Source organism: Sinocyclocheilus rhinocerous, unplaced genomic scaffold (genome assembly GCF_001515625.1).
Source record: "Sinocyclocheilus rhinocerous isolate Xijiao unplaced genomic scaffold, SAMN03320098_v1.1 scaffold1180, whole genome shotgun sequence".
Lineage (NCBI taxonomy): Eukaryota > Metazoa > Chordata > Actinopteri > Cypriniformes > Cyprinidae > Sinocyclocheilus > Sinocyclocheilus rhinocerous.
The window spans coordinates 1,288,548-1,306,528 of record NW_015665886.1 but is presented as its reverse complement, the minus strand read 5'-3'; the positions used below and the strand labels follow the sequence as shown (position 1 = coordinate 1,306,528).

Here is a 17,981-nt window from a genome sequence, read left to right as displayed (position 1 = left end):
AAAGGACTGCGCCATCTGACCAATCACAGCAGTGAGGGCTCACAGAAAGGAGGGGTTTAGAGAGACTGATTCTTTGAACTGCTTCGCACGAGTCGTTTACGAATCATTTAGAAATTAGGTAAAATTAAATCTATTTTTTGTGAAAACGAACGTGTTTTTTGACCTTGCGTGCATGTAAACCTGTTTTAGGAGACTCATAAAACAATATTAGCAACCTTAAAAATGGCATAATAGCGGCACTTTAAGTAGTGGGGTCATACGAGCCTGTCTAAATGCTGAGGGAAAAACACCAGTGTGATAATAATGACTTATAATGCAATATAATAGAATTATCATTATAATATAGAGAAAATTATTTTTATGTAATATATTTAATTTACTATATATTTTATAATATAATATACAATATTAAAGAATAATATAACACTCTAAAAATATTAAATCAAAACACTGGTGGTGTCATGTCATGTCATGCATTAGTTGTTGGCCTCACTAGTCTCCCTGAACTACTGATATACATTTGCCATTCTGATGTGATTTCTCAGCCCTTTTTTGTCTTGCTGATCCTCTGATGTCATATCCTCCCTTGCATGAGTTCATTCAGTAAAAAAAAAAAAAAAATCGTAAATAAGGTCAAACCCAATCAGTCATCTCCTGTGATTAGCCAATGCATTTCCCTCGTCTTTTATCAGTGAGAGTGAGCGTTCTTCACTAGACTATCAACAGTCTAGTGAAGAAAGCTCACTGATCACTGATAAAATTATGGTTTTACATCCTTAGTCATGAGCAGTGAGCTGTCATCAGTCAGTCTGATTGGGTCTAAATGGAGAGAAATGCCTGGATGTGAGAGTGGGCTGGAGAGATTGATTAGAGGAGACCTCTGGAAAAACATCTGGGGAAGTGAAATTAGCCCTGCTACAAGTGTGCAATGTGAGCTGGGTATAAACATAGTGTTCAATGGAGAGTCATTAAGGCCGCTAGATTCTGAGGTCATGAGTTGACGGTGTAGTTTTCCCTTTCATGCTCTGTCAAAGCTTGACTGACCAAACCAAGTGAGCAGCAATGTATTCTGGTGCAAACAGAGCTGTTTGTTCATCCAAAAATGACAACTATATTCATTCATATATATTCATACTCCGCTTTATATTGTTGCAGAACCATGTTGTCGTCTTTTTACAACATCTTTTTTCTTTTCATCTTTGTTTTATTTATTTTAGCACTGTAGCTTTAGCTAAAATGTAAAAAAAAAAATGTATAGTTTAGATTTAGTTTTTAATAACCCTGCGCAGAAACAAATTATAGTTGAGAGCTGCGCTGGAGGGGGAAGATTTTCTGAGAATAACAGAAGAAAGTCATGGTTTTTGAACAACAGGGTGACTTGTCATTTTTGTGTGAATGATACCTTTTAAGTGCACATTCTGCTTTTTACACAGTGGTTATTTAGCCATGTGCAAACATGCTTGAGTATTTTTTTTCAGCTGTCAGTTGTAATACTAGTTATTTCACATTCTTCCATTCTTTCCAAACGTAGTAATGATCCATTGACCTAAGTGCTGCTTGCTCGTGCCATCAAAACAGAGTTAATATTTAAGCCTGCAATGCATATCCCGAGGCAGGTGAGAGTATCCCTCCCAGACTTGTTTCTTACATGTGTTCACCTGTGTCCCTGATCTTCAGCTGATTAGCCTCGGGAAACACTGATGTCATGGTCACCCAGCCCCCCCATGCAACACGATGCCGTCCTCTCAGGCAGGACTTAACAACGGCTGCATCTTCCAGCTTGTCACTGATGGAGTGTGCACTTGCTCACCTGGGCTATAGCCGGTTGGAGAAAATGGATGGTGTTGGCTGTAAATTTAGCTGCACTTTAGGAGCTGAGAGCATATGATAGATGTAGCAATCTTAAGAATAGCGTAGTGGTAATTGGTGCCACTGAATGACCTGTCTGAACCTTTGTTTATAAATTAAAAACAAAGAAAGAGCAATCAAACATGCGCAAGGTAAGGGATGCAAAGTATTGTGTTTGTGGTGTGAAGTTAAAAATGTGTTGCTTAATGTAATGTGTTGCTGATATTGTGAAATTTATTTTATTCCTGTAATGGCAGTAGCAAAGACTATAGAATACCCAAGATGTGTCACTCATATAGTTTTGAATGGGGAAAAATGCAACGCTCAATATGGCCGCTCAATCGGTAGGGGTGGGAATCTTTAGTCACCTCACGATCCGATCCGATCCGATTCCGATTCTGGGCGTCACGATCCGATTCCAGAACGATTCTTGATCTACTTTTCCCCCCTTATTAATTAATTAGTTTACCGACTTGACGCACGTCATAAATAGAACCCGGCAGCAGTTTTCTGTTGGGGATTTGACCCTTTTGTTTTGTTGCGTGTTTGTTTTGGTAATTTCAAATATCAACATTGGCTACCAGAAATCGCTTACTCTGCCTTTAAGACATAACTGGCTGTGTTTACATGAATTTTGCATCATAAAACCATTTTGAGACATTGTTTTTTACTATGACATCATAGACAGCGGGAGATCTATTAAGCTGCATTCACGCACTGATCTCTTTCGAAATATAAGATGTAATGTGGTTTGTCCTGTTCGTTTAATCCCGAACGTTTAATCCCGTTTAATTAAAGGCAGGGTATGTGATTTTTCAAAAACACTTTAGAAAACTGATTCGGGGCCGAATAGCAAAACAAACTTGTAGCCAATCAGCAATAAGGGGCGTGTCTACTCGTGATGTGGAGGAGAGAGCTTTCAGTGCATGGAACATTGGCTACCAGAAATCGCTTACTCTGCCTTTAAGACATAACTGGCTGTGTTTACATGAATTTTGCATCATAAAACCATTTTGAGACACAAGTGCATTAAACCACTTACACGGAGTCGCGCACAGCCACATGCGCGAGCAGTCTTCACTAGAGATGCACCGATTGCAGTTTTCTTGGCCGATTTCCTATTTTTTGTTAGTGCGATCTGCCGATACCGATTTTTGGCGATTCCGAGTTTCTTTCTAAGAACTATAATTGACAGCATATACAAACAAAAATCTACTTTTCTTCAATGCAAAGTTTTATTTTCATAAAAAAAACAAGTAAAAAGTCAGTAATAAAATAAGAACACATAAAAAATTGCAAACAACAGCACAAATAAAGGCAATAGAATAAAGAGAGCTATGAGCTATGAGTTTTTCAGTTTAAGTTTTTATTCAGGTAAGAAATACTACAGAAATTAAAGTAATCAAATGTAAAATAACTCATCCAGTGTTATTTTACATTTGATTACTTTAATTTCTGTAGTCTTCATTGTAAAAATTAAATACAGATTAATGCTTACCATTAAAGTTATAAAACGTATTCAGTCAAGAGCAGAAAGTGATTTTCTTTGTCTTTTGTTCTTTGATGAACATGACACAGCAGCATAAAAGCAGAAAATTATTTTCTTTGTCTTTTGTTCTTTGATTAACATGACAGACCGCAGCAGGAATATTGGACTGCGGTCCCTTTAAGAGTTTATCCACGGACCCAATATACTGTTACACGACATGCGTTCTCTTTCTCAACTATTTAACGTTCCAAAACTGACTGTGTTTAACTGGATACTGGCCAAGGCGGGCATTTTGACATTATTTTGTATGTATTTGAAAGTTTTGGCACAGTTAGCCACTCATTTTGGTATTTGTGACACAAGCTGTTTGAGACTGAGCACGGCTTGTGCGATCCACTAATATAGATCAGTGATGGTGCGCACGCTTTTGGTGTAAGCGCGAAACCTGCGGGAATGACTAAAATAATGTGCAATACAAGCACTATTGAACCGGAGCGAATGAGACGTGTGTGTGTGAGAGAGAAGGGGTCGTCGTAGAGAAGAGAGCGAGAATGCGCGGCTGACGTTATTGCCTGTGCCGCTGGTAACAAAACGGATCGGCTCGGAATCGGAAAGAAGTGAGACTGATCGGCCGATCACCAATCCGGGCCGATCGATCGGTGCATCTCTAGTCTTCACAAACAAAGCGCACGTCAGCATTTGAAATTGAAAGCAGCCTTCTGTTAGTGAGGTTCATATTTTAAATATATAAGTCCACTGTATTCCAAACCACATAAATGATGACTTCGTAGAGCATTTGTAAGGAAAATACAGACGGACGAGACCGCACACTTCAAGTGTAACATCAAACAAAGCGCACGTCTCTCACAGCGCATCCGGTGCAGTGAAGCCAGTGAAAGTCCTTGTAATTCGCTTCAACCTTTCCGAACTTTATGAAAGATTTTTTTACAGAAGGTTCGAGTGGTCTATGTGTGTGAGGAATTGGAAGCAAGCAGAATACGGGTGTTTCTAAAGCAAACTCAGCGTCATCGCGCATCTGGTTAAAAACTAAGCTCCGAATCGATTCTGAAATTCTCAGAATCGATCCAGAATCGTTGGAGAGAGAATCGCGATGGATCGATTTTTTTCCCCACCCCTACTAATCGGTAAAGTCAGCGCGTCACTGCAGCTGCCGTTAGAAGTCCCGGTTGCTATAGAAACAGTCAGCGTTCTGAGACGTGCACCTAGGACTGCGCATGCTCACTTGGCTGATCTTAGCCTGAAAAATAAGCTTTTTTAAATGCTATTTGAGCAAAATAAACAACATTTATTATACAGTTGTTGTCAGATTTCATTGGTGATTTCAAATAAGAAATGTAATCGTAAGCTTGACGAACAGTTTTTGGGAATTTGATGTTTTCCCATTCAAAGAGATAGGATTTGCACTTGCAGGCCCGAGAGGCATTTCAAAGATGGCCACCGAGTGACATGACTTGCCTTAAAGGGACTTTGGCAATAGCAGCCATTACTTCAGTCTGAAGTTTCACGTGATTTTTCAGAACTTATTCTAATATGCTGCTCAAGAATGTGTCTTAATTTTATCAATGGTGAAAATGGCTGTGCTGTAGGGCTGAACGATTAATTGCATTTGCGATAATATCGCGATATGAAAAAACGCGATTTTTCAATCGCAGAGGCTGCGATTACACTCGGTCACGTGACACGTTAGAGTAAAGAGGTGTGTTCCACTTGAAGATCGATCGGTTGATTGTAGTTGTTCAATAAAAATGTCATTCATATCAATTCATGCATCACCTAATTTCATGGTAACATATAAGCCTGGCCTACAGAAAAGGACATTTATGTTTAATCTATCTAATAGTGTGTTGGTCATACTATACAATGATTTATAGGTTGTCTTTGTTGAATAATACAGAACATAAAGAGCTTTAAAAAATAATTGCATATTAAATCGCAATCGCAATATTGGTAAAAAAAATCGCAATTAGATTATTTTCCAAAATCGTTCAGCCCTACTGTGCTGCTTAGTATTTTTGTGGAAACTGTGATGCATTTATTTTCAGCATTCACTGATGAATACAAAGTGCAAAAGGACAGCATATATTTTGAATACAAATATTTTGTAACATTATAATTGCCTTTACTGTCACTGTTTTGATCAGTTTAAAGTGTACTAGCTAGGGTTGGGTATCGTTTGGGGTTTTTTCGATACCGGTGCCAAATCAATACTTTTAAAATAATTCCGGTGCCTAAACGGTGCCTGAACCGATACTTATAAAAAATTAAAAAATAAAAATTTCCACAAAAATTATGGATTGGCCATTAGCACATGATGTCTGTTTCATTCATACTGGACGCCAGAGGGCGCCCTCGCACAGAAAATCCACATATCCAGTCACAGAAGTAGGGAAACTCAGGAAATCCCTTATATGGACAAAGGCATCCCTATTATAGCTGTAAGTTAACTGAGTAAACAGATCATATAAACGTTTTGAATGATAAAACAAAGACAATAAACACTCGACTGCGACAATATAGTTTATCTGTGTTATTCAAGCCATCTCTAGTATTCTCATAATAATTAAGTATATTTATAATCCATTGCTAATCGATGTATTCTTTCTAAAGTAGCCTATGGAACATATTTTCTGCCTCATTCTGTGACGAGAAGCCACATCAAATCACAAAAGGAAGCATTTGACTGGTATTGTGGAGTAAAAAGGTTATAGTGTTCTCTTTTGTTGGACAACAGGTTTAGAAATGTGAATACAAGGGAGGTTTAGCTTTAGGCATTTTAATTTAAGCATGTTTAGCTTAGTTAACGGAAGACTACCTGCTGCCATCAGAGCAATCTTACGTCCGTTTCGGAGAACCAGAAGACAAATATTTCAATCGATAGCTCAGGCATGGCACCGAAATGAGGCACCAAAATCTGCGTTCTGATTCGATTCTAGTACATACCGGTTACATAGGTACCGGTGCCATATTGGTACCGGGTTTTGGTACCCAACCCTAGTACTAGCTGAATAAAAGTAAATAAAACAGCAATTTTTGAACGGTAGTGAATGAATTTGAGTGTGATTGTGAAACTTGTTTACAACCCTTTGTTTTCTTTCAGGGTCATTTTTTTGTGTCTGCAGTGGTGACTGGTAGGATTGCATTTGGTTTGTTGTTTCACTCTGTGTGTGTGTGTGTGTGTGTGAGCTAGTGACAACACTGACGTTTGTTTGCTTTGAGGCTTTTTACTTTTGAGGCCTTGCAGTGTGGTTTTATGAGCGCTGCGCGTTTGATACAAGCAGGCCTTCCAGATGTTTCTGGAATTTCGTGACACCACAGAGAGGATGTGACCAGTGCAGAGTTCCTGCCAGATTTCCATGGCAACATCTGTTTCCCATCCTGATGAAGAACACGGGGAGTATGAATGAATCTGCAGGCGTCTTTAAAGAAATTTATTTGGCTCACAGTTTGGGTCTATATTTCTTACCTCTTAAATTTGATTGTTCTGTTTTCCTGTCATCATAATTTTTCTGCTGATGACAGCTTCACATTGCTGTTGTCTTTTTGTGGCTGTTAATGTATTGATAGCAAAATACAGGCCAACAGAATAACTGTTGCAGGTGTCTTGGCTAGGGATGGGAATTTATAGACACCTCATGATTTTTTTTCTTGACACATGCTTTTTCTTATTGATTGTTCTGCTGTGCAAAGGCAAAACATTGTTGTATTTTCTTTTATAATTATGTGTTGCCTTTGAAAATGAAACCGCTTAGTCTATTTCCTTTGCATTTAGCTTAATTATGCTTAAATGTGTAGAATACCCATAAATTGAATAAACTTGGCAACATTCACACCTTGATGTCTCTTGTTTGCATTCACAAGTTGCTAATTTGTCTGTCTCAAATGGATAAGCAATCTAGTTGTACTTCTAACTAAATTAATTCTGAATTTCTGAGTTTCAGAATCGCTGAAGAATTGCGATTATTAGAATATGCCCCCCAGCTCAAATCTTGGCAGCAAGTCATCATTAGCTATGTTTCCATCCAAAGATTCGAATTTAACTTATGCGTAAAACTGAAATATCGCATAAAACTTTTGCGAATAAAGCACCATTACCATTCAACGTGTCAAAGAGAACAAAATCATAACTTCCTGATAAACTGGCACTATCACTAAGAAAAGTAGGAGAAGCCACTTAATATAATAATTTTCATATATGATGAATTACTTGCGCCTCAGAGCGAGCAGACGAAACACAATAAATGTGGTCATTGTTTAAGGATGGATTTCTGCTGTTCGGGAATGCAGTCATGTAAGACAATTATACAGACTTACTTTGATGACAGACTTTGCTCAGGCATTTCAAATTAACCAAAACACAATTTCAGTCAAGTTATCCTATCCCATCGTGCAAAGTCACATGGCTTTTTTTGATGCACAAGGTGAAATGTATTTGGTAAATGTGTTTCCATTGTAGTTTATGCACATTTTTTCTTATCGGATAAAACGTTTATCCTACTCAATTGTGCGTATAATTTTTTTAATGCGCATTTTTAGAATTTCTGCACATCTTGGCATTTTCATCCAGCGTTTTTTATGCGATATAGGTGGATGGAAACAGCTATTTTCAGATGGATTATTCAAGTGTGACTCTCTGTGTGTGATGCAGTGCTACAGTGTGGATGGAGCCACTGCAAACACTTTCTAAATCAGTTTTATTGCTTTTGAGTTGACTCTGTGAACTTAGTGTTATACAACTGTACATCGGTGTCTTATTTCAAGGTTTAGTAGTCTCTTATGTGGCATTTCTTAATACAGCTGTGTACTCGATTGTCATTGAAAAGAGGAAAAAACTCCTAATCTCTATGTGTTTCAGCAGGAGATGCCGCCGCCGCCTCCCCTGCTGTTCAGGAAGCTGAGTAACCCCGACCTGTCTCCTGCCGCAGCAAAGACCAAACTGCAGCGACAGCTCAGTCAGGATGACACCAGAGCCCGCCGCTGCAGTATGGCTGGCATCCTCACCGGTGAGACACCACAAATTTGTATGCCCCCCTTCATTTGCTTTTTAAAAATTCAGAAGTTTGTGTAAATCCTGATGATCATGTTATGCAACATGATTTGAGAATGTTTTGAGAGCACCATGTGCTTCAATAGAAGCAAGAATATCTGACCTTCTGTGTAATTTTTTAATGTCACAAATTTGCTTTTATTTAATAAGTGATCTACATAGACTGCAGAAATTGGTTCACATTATATAAAAGCTGTCAGAGAGAATCTGTGGCTTGGAACCTTTTGCTTTTAAAATCTTCAGAAATATGTCTAAAACCTGATGATGAAAAAACATGATTTGAGCACACCATGTGCTTCAATGGAAGCAAGAGTATTTGACCTTCTGTGCAATTTTTAATGTCACAAATTTGCTTTCATTCAATAAGTGATTTACAAAGACTGCAGAATTTGGTTCACATTATTTAAAAGCTGTCAGAGAGAATCTGTGGCTTGGCTTTGATTTGGTTTGACCACAGAACACACACACACACACATACAAAACAAGAAATAACTATGTCCTAATTCTGTTTCCTCGGTGTGCCGCAGGAAAGCAGCTTCTGCCTCTGTCCAGCAGCATGCACGGTGGAGTGAGTCAGCTGGCCTGGCAGCAGCACACAGGAGAACCCAATAACTTGGTCCGCATGAGGAGTCAATCCTTTGGCCAGTCTGCCCCCTCTCTCACTGCGGGACTGGTGAGTACATGTGCACCACGCATGCGCACAAACCCTCTCTATCCGTTTCCATCCAACACAAGCAGATGCAAACACACGGTCCAAAATTACCCAAAATGCAAGTGAAAATCTGACAAATGCAAGTAAAAGTGTTAAGGAACTGCAACATACTACTTGGTATAAATCAAATTTGTAAGAATGATAGTCTGACCATCAGTGTAAAAACCTCCATGTGATGACAAATGTGGTACATGAGGTATTTCTTTTTCAGATTTTCTTCATTGGCCCATGTGGCAAACAACTGAAACTAAAACCATAAAAACATTTTTGTTACTTGAAAAAAATATTAACTGAAATTAAATAAAATAATAAAAAACTTAGCCATATTTGCCAAGAAAATGTTTCTTATTTTTATTTAGTATAACTTATAACTAAAATAAATAACAATACTAATTCAATTATAGTAATCAATACTAAAATAACGCTGGTGGCAAAAGGTTAAAATCGAAGTAGTGAATTTCAAATAACTGCCACTGACACGATGCTGATGAATGAATAGGATACAGTAGCTCACAGATGCAAATGTACTCCTTATCAAGTACCTCTGAGTCAGATCACGTTGTCGCAGATTCTGTAATGATCTTTTTTACTTTCATTGTATATCTGAGTAAATGCAAAGGCAGTTTAGGTGTGGCTGGTCTGTGTGAGTTTATAGAGGTGTAGATGTGAAGAAAAGTATATTGTGTCAATTACAGCAATATACCTTTATCTGATGAGGTCTTGTACCTGCTATATGTGCAGAAGATGTGTTGGCAATCATTTTTTTGTGCAATCTAAAGCCTAGTGCCATAGCTACATCTGCTGCCCAAGCCTAGTACTACACCATTGAAAATGGGGAAATAGCATAAGGGAAGCCCAATGATTAAGTTTAGGTTATTATGTAATATAAATGAATCAACATATATAATTATATAATAATTTATAATTATAATTATATATAGTATATAATTGCATAATATTAGTAATAAGTGTGTGTGTGTGTGTGTGTGTGTAATCTTTTTTCTTTTTGATCTACTTGGAACATTTCCCAATTTAAATTTTTGGGATGTAGTCTTTTGTGGCATGCTGGACCTTTTTAATGACTGTATAATAAGATTACTAGATAGAAATGGACTATTAATACTAATTAGTTTTTAGATTTGTTCTGTAAACGGCAAACAGAGATAAAGCATTTGTGATTCCCTATACTGAGTTTGCTATTTTCAGATTCTTAAGTCTACTACTGTCTGATAAATTGCAAGTCACAGTGTGTATGAGTGGATTTGCTTTATACTGCTCTTGTTTTCATACAGAACTGAAAGCCTTGTACATAATACAGAGAGTTCTGTGATGCTCATGGTTGTTTCTAACCATGAGGTGGCAGCATTGGCCACTGATGTAAAACTAAACAGTACAAATCTTGAATGGATAAAGTGCTACACATGGGCTGTGTGATTATCTCAGCCCTTATGTTTATGGATGAATAATGTACTCACCACTGCAGTGTAGCACGCTATCCTAATAAAGTAGCAATTGATATGCCAGTGCTGCAGCAGACCCTATTTAAAAGGCCTTGTCTGTTGAAATAGAAGCCATGAACACACTAATTGCTGCTTATTAGGCGTTATATGCCAGCAAACACTAGCATGCTGATATTAAGATGTAATAGTCCACAGTTATTTAAAGTTGCAACTTGCAAAACTACTTTTATGCTGTTTGCCAGTATGCTGGATAATATAAAGTTTGTTTGTGCCATTAAAATGACTGCATCAACATATTTCAACTGTAATTTAAAGGCCTGTTGATTTGAATTCATCACTGTTTTATATGACACACAGCCTTTGGATGATAAATTCCTATGCACATCAAGTAAGAGGCATCATGAATATGATATCCATCATGATGCAGCAGTATATCAAGTTTTTAAAAGGAAATTATTAATTTTAATGTGTGCAATCTATTTGACAAATCATTTTTCAAATGGATTGCAATACTATATAAAGCATCTTCCATAAATAATGCTAGTGAAAATATAACCTGCTGAGCTGCTGCTGCTGCTTCTTCTTTTTCTTTATCTACATAAATAATCATTTTTTTCTGTCTCACTCTTTGTAGATGCACATACTGGTTATTAGGACATTATGTGTTGTAGACATTATGGTGAATGAAGTTGACAATAGAAGTACAACTAAAAAAATATTGACATCAGAGACAGTCTGAAATCGTATTTCACATTATCAATATTTTATATTACTGTAACGGTATACATCAAAAATAGCTATTTTGGCTGGAAAATTGAATGAAAAATAATTTTCTTGTGGTAATTAATTTGATAAATTATCTATTGGGCAATTCAGCGAATTATATACATTACAGATGAAAGTTACTTGATCTCATTTGATTATTTTCTCTTTTTATTTGGAACTTGATGGACGCCAACTAAAAGATTTCATTATCCATAGCAAATGAAAGAGTCTGATTATCAGGTCCTCATCTTGACTTGTTTGGGACAAGTCTTGCTCTGCATTTTCAATTCTGCCCACTGATATCCAACATATTTAACAGGATATAAATCTTTACCGGTTGACACAATTATGGTTAACGCCACCGAGCTTTGCAAGTAGGCTGCTATTTTTCTTCTCATTCATAGACCTAATAATGTGGTAAAGGACATGACCCGGTGTTGGTTTATCCTGTGGTGATGTAGTTCATAATGCTCAGATCCAGGCTGTGAGGGCCGGGGGTGCTGCTTCTGTGCTGCTTTATTGTATGAGACGTGAGAGAGACATAGAAGAGGGAATGGAGTGACTTACAGGGAACCATACAGGACAGGCAGATGGTGTTTACCTTCCAACTACAAGCATGGTGTGTGTGTGTGTGTGTGTGTGTGTGTGTTTTGTGCAAGCAAATTTTTGCTTTTGTTTTTTGGGGGTATGTGATTTTTGTGACATGAACCACTGCTTATGCAAAGTGATTCATCTGATTGGTTTTCATAAGATTTATTGTTCTGCCAACAAGTTACCCACAATGGCAGACAAGGTGCTGGAAATAGCATTACTCATTGAACTAAGGGATTTGAGCAAACACCATAAGTATTTAACTTGTTACCTACATAAGTGATCAGACTTGCATCTAGGACATGATAAAACGATTAAACAATTAGACTTACATTGAAGGGAGGACCTAAGCCATTTGTTACATAGCAACATGTATAATCATGTGCAATATGCATAATTGTGTAAGTTGTTTCTTTCTTATATTTTTAAGGGATATGATAGCAGGAAATTGTCTTTTGGTTATACACAGGTCGCTGTTGCCTGTTCAGATCTTTTAATGGCACACCTTCAGGGAAGAAAAAGGTTATTTTGTTTTCGTCCTTTGGTGCTCAGTCTAAATTGAGATGGCAGTGAGGCTGGAATAAGTCAACAGTGGCATTAACATACCGTGATATTTGCTTAATATTTGCATATAGGCTGGGGGAAAAGGCAAGGTTGTTCTAGTACTGTTGGCAATATTCTTATTCATTCCTGTTTCTAAAACTGTATTTTATCATCTACAGAAGAACGGATAAAGAACCAGATTCCTAGTTGAAGTGCCTTTTGTACAGAGGATACCAGACTTAAATTGTGCAGTGGTTGTATATTTTAAATGGTGATTTGTTTTCCCCTCCCAGGGAATCTGGTCTTTAGTGTGGTTAATGGAGCTTTTATAGGCAGTTGGAGACCCGCATAAGTAGCTGCGGCTCTCATGAATACACAGTCAATCCTTTGTCACGTAATCTTTTAATGGGAGAGTGAAATCTGTTTCCATCCTTTAAATTTTTTTGCTTGCGCCTATACCTCTTTCTTGATCGATTAATTTTTGAAAAATGTTACCCAGAGGCAATAGGCTTTAACGGACACAAAGAAGACAAATAAAAACACCAGACCAGTATGTTCGCTCATCTCCCATCATCGAGGTCACAAACAGCCGAAGTGAGTGACTATGTACAGGATTAAATATTCAAAAGGCAATTATGAATAATTACTTGAAAGAGACCCTCCACTGTGCTGCCAACCAACCCAAGGTGACGACACTCATGGCAGCAGTAGAGGCTGCTGGGATCTGTCTTTTTTGTTTCTGTGCTGTTAGCTTTGTTTCTGCAGTATTTACCCACTCTGCTTGTTTTCTTTATCTGGCTATGACAGTTGTTTTTGCTTTTTGCTTTGCACCTTTTGTTTCTGTCTTCAGGCTTTTAATCTGATGTTCCTTGCATTTGGCCCAGATCCTGATCGTGATCTATGACGCAAAATAATGAAACAAAATTTAGCAGTTTACCTGGAGGGAAAAGGCGCCTTTTAACGTGTTTTTATTTTATTTTATTTATATATATATATATATATCTCTGATCTAAATCTATCATATCTTGTAGACAGAAAGAACACAGAAATGTTTAATACAAGAGCTAGCATTGACTGTTCAACTGTCATTTAGATAAGCATCAAGCAATCTGTGCTTGTCTTTTTGTTTGCTTTTTGAAAAACTTTGATTATATTAGGCTCACTAAACATTAATCAGTCAATCTTTACATAACAGTTGGGCTTACATAAAAAGTTTTAACAGTTAATGAGAAAGTACTGCATAATGTAATAGTCACAGTAATTATTTCCTCATTAAAAGTCTTATCCATCAAGAAATGAATAGTGCTCCTTTTGAAAATTTTTTAGAATCATGTACATTTGTAACACAGGACTAATCATTTATTACAGTTGCCGCTGTATCCACACTAGTGGTTAACAGATATCTGGCGTTATTAAGTGTAATGCGGGACTTTTTTGACAGTGCCTGAGCACAAATGCAAACTATTATCCTGCACTATATTCAGTTTGCTGCTATGTCATATCCATTTTGTACTATATGTAAAAAGAAAAATGATTCACATTGTGCACAGATCTACCAGATTGTTGACTGCATTGTTGATACAGGGCTCCAGACTAACATTTGAGAGCAGTGGCACCAGCGCCACTAAGTTCTGCAGATGGTGACGCCAGGAGCAGATTTGGTAGCGCTGGGGGTGGTGTGCGGGAGTTTTAAAATATAGATCATTTAATGATAAAATAACTATTGTTTTGCATTAATAAGTGCAGTTACTAATAGTATTTAGGGATGTAACGATTCACTCAACTCACGATTCGATTCGATTCACGATTTTGATTTCACGATTCGATTTGATTCACGATTATTATAATTTTTTTTTAACAAAATTAGATTTAAGACATTATAATTTAAATGTGTCCTTTTATTATTGCTTGGACAAAATGCTGCACATTATGATTCTCATTCAGATCTCGCACCCCTGTTGCATCTGTGCAGTAACAGTGCCGCGAAATCAACTTTGGCTCCCGAGTAAGCTGTTCTGAGCTCGGACAAGTTTGTTTGCGTTGCGGTCCGAGCTGATAAACGGTCCGCGCTGCGCAGCTGAAACGTAGTGCGGTTTAGTTTCGCTTTCGTTTCGTTTGCCGTTTGATGTTTCTTAAATGCAAAAGAAATGGCAGCGCTTACGAGTTGGACAACGAGGTGGGTCACACCAGTGTTGTGTCTCCGCACATTTTTCCCAACATTTTTAACTTGTATGTTCAAAAATATTTAAAACGTTAATCTTATAAAATTATTTATGCATTTGAAATGTTGTGGTGTAAATGCATTTATGGCACCTCAGCTTCATTCTGGAGCCCTGATGCAATGCCACTTCAGATGCAGCTTCTGTTTCCTCTGCAGTAAAAAGATGGAGTTTGTTGATAGCATGTGCACTCTAATGTGTACATTAAAATTTGCAAAAATAAATTACTCAACTGCTCACAAAGAAAAGTATGAACACCGATGACAACAGAGTTGCACTGATCAAAAAGTTTGTGGTATAAATGTGCTTTTTTAACTTGAAGCATAATGTTGTCTTTTTCCTTTATTTTGTTGACAGAGTGCACAAGAACATTTCATTTACATGTTAAATTCTCAAAAATTTTCTTCTGGGGGGATGCCCCCACACCACCCTACAAAGCTCATATTCTGAATTATGTCACCTTTTTGACCTCTTGTGAGTTTGCAGGGATGTATGTATATATATATATATATATATAAATATTGGTTGATCACTAATTCACACTGGTAGATGTCAGTATAAATCCTAGGGTCTGAATACTTAGGACCGTGTGATATTTCAGTTTTTCTTTTTTAATAAATCTGCAAAAATGTCAACAATTCTGTGTTTTTCTGTCAATATGGGGTGCTGTGTGTACATTAATGAGGAAAAAAAATTAACTTAAATGATTTTAGCAAATGGCTGCAATATAACAAAGAGTGAAAAATTTAAGGGGGTCTGAATACTTTCCGTACCCACTGTAACATTAACAAACAAAGTGATTTCAGTCATTTTGTCAGTGATACTTCAAAAATCCAGAAAATCCAAAAGGAAAAATATAGAAACTGCAAAGTTCCCATCGTCCTTGTCACCACAGGGAGTGATGCTAACTCGCTGAGAAAACATACATCCTAAACACAGTGATACTTTTCTTTTTACTGCCCTTGATAACTTCACCTGTCGAGCCAACAGGACACATTCATAATTCATCTCTGAAAGTAGACTTGATGTACCTGGTTGTGCCTGGAGTCAGAAACTGAGGATAGTTACACTTAGCCTATATCCTGCAGAATGCATTTAGGCTAGAACAGCTTTGCAGCGTGGCCCTCAAAGAGATGATACAGTCAAAAATTCCAAATGTGTGCTGTCGGTCTTATGTAAGAGCCTCACAGGAGAGAGTGTGTCCTAAACTGGCACAATTGTCCTAACCAGTCGTTATTTATGTACTGGAAAAAGAGAGCAATGTAGCATTTTCATTCTAATTTTCGTCTTCAGACCTAGGCCTGAAACAATTATGCAGATGCTAATGCATTGCAAGTTCCAACAGTTCATGCATTTCCTGGGAATCAAACCCATTGTGTTGCTAGTGCCATGATGTACTGTAATTTTTATCATGCCAATTGCTTTTTTTAGGAATACCACAGCTTGCTGTAGTTTTGTCCTTGGAGTTCTTGATTCAACTCTTTAAAGTAGAAACCCTTTTTGATGTAACAGACAATCTGATTTATTATTGATGTTTCATTTATGCGTCTCTCAAAAAGGCTTTGTCCTTTTTTGGCATGGTGTTCTCATAAAGTTGTCTCAGCATGTTTAAAAGGCAAAATAACAGACCTTTTAAGCTGACGTTTTGAAAATGCACATGCAGTGGTCCCTTTTTCAAAAAATGTGCTTGATTTCTTACCTTCTCTTCATTTTCCCCACCGTCTCTGCTGTCATCACCTCCTCTTGCTGTATTTTTTTTTTCTAACATGTTCTTATCCTCATTTGTCAAAGCTGTGACCTTTTAAAACTCACACAGGGGCTTGGATTCAAACTTTAATTGGTCAGAATGTGACAAGTTCTAGAGCTGAAATGACCGCTTGACCTCGTAATTATGAACCGGTTCTGAATACTCTGTTAGTCATTAATATCTGAGCTTTTAAATGCAAGCTTATACTGTGTATTTTAAGAGTTATTTTGTTGAATTCATTTTAAGGTGCATAATTGAGACTGTCGATACTGGCTGTTCCTTTCAAATGAGCTGATCCAAATTTAGTTAATTACCCAGGTCTCCACAGGACTCACACAGCCCTTTTGTCTATCTTCCTCCCCATGGTGAGATTCTGGTTGACTGAGTCCAGATAGCAATTACGATGCATATGAAAAATGAAACGCGTCTGCTTGAGATCAGTGCACATTTGGAGCACCGAGTCAGTAAACACAGCACAACATTACTCTAGGCTTCCGGCAACTAATTTTCCAAAAATAATTGGCTGATGAGGTTTTTCGCTTTGTTTTTGCAAGCTCTCTTGTTCCTGTTTTGCTTATTCCCATGTCTGTTCCTCAAGGACTATGAGCACTGGTACTGGTGGAGGGCTTAAACGAGTCATAGTCCTAAAGGAAACTCTTTCCTCTTTGTGTTTTGAAGCTAAGCAAGAGTACAAGAGACTTTCACCCTTTGTGCTGGGAATTTGGCTTCATATTTCCTGCAGGTGCCTTAATTAACAATATGGGTATTGAATTTCATGCTCTTTGGTGCTTCTGCCACTGCATGAGTGTTACTGACAGACTTTGAGATTGACGGGTACAAATAATAAGGCATACAATTCAACCTTTGTTCACTGTGAAACGGTGAAGTTTTTATTTTATTTTATAATTGTTATAAATGAATAAATAATAATGCAAAATTAAAAATTTATGTATACACACACATACGAGTTCAAAAGTTTGGGGTCAGTAAGATTTTCTTTTGTTTGAATAAATTAATAAATTGTTAATAAATAGTTTTAGTAATAAATAGTTGATCATTAGACTAACATTAACTAGATCACTATAGTGATAGTACGAATTAAGTGCATTGTTACAAAAGATTTCCGTTTTTAAATAAATGCTTTTCTTTTGAACTTTCTATTCATCAAATAATTAGTTTTCACGAAAAACATTAAGCAATACAGCCTTTTTCAGCATTTATAATGTTTCTTGAGAACAAAATCAGCAAATTAGATTGATTTCTGAAAGATCATGTGACATTGAAGACTGGAATAGCATTCAAATAGAAAATAGTTATTTTAAATTGTGATAATATTTCACAATATTAGGTTTTGCTGTATTTTAATCAAATAAATGCAGCGTTGTTAAGCATAAGATATTTATTTTAAAACATTTCAAAATTATTACCAACCACAAACATTTACACAGTATATCAGGTCTCCAGACTCATTCTTCCCACTGGCCGCTCTTTTGCAACTAACTTTCTCAGTTGGTCGCACGAGCACATGATTTGGTCGCAATA

At 37.1% G+C, this 17,981-nt stretch overlaps 1 protein-coding gene across 1 annotated transcript in view; it reads left to right on the top strand.

Annotated features, from left to right (window-relative positions):
• LOC107731624 (microtubule-associated serine/threonine-protein kinase 2-like) overlaps positions 1-17,981 on the top strand; it is a 101,992-nt gene that overhangs the window by 25,142 nt on the left and 58,869 nt on the right. The window contains exons 2-3 of the mRNA XM_016542748.1: positions 8,214-8,358; positions 8,930-9,075. Coding sequence (XP_016398234.1) covers positions 8,214-8,358; positions 8,930-9,075 — 291 coding nt within the window. The remainder of the gene's footprint in view (positions 1-8,213; positions 8,359-8,929; positions 9,076-17,981) is intronic.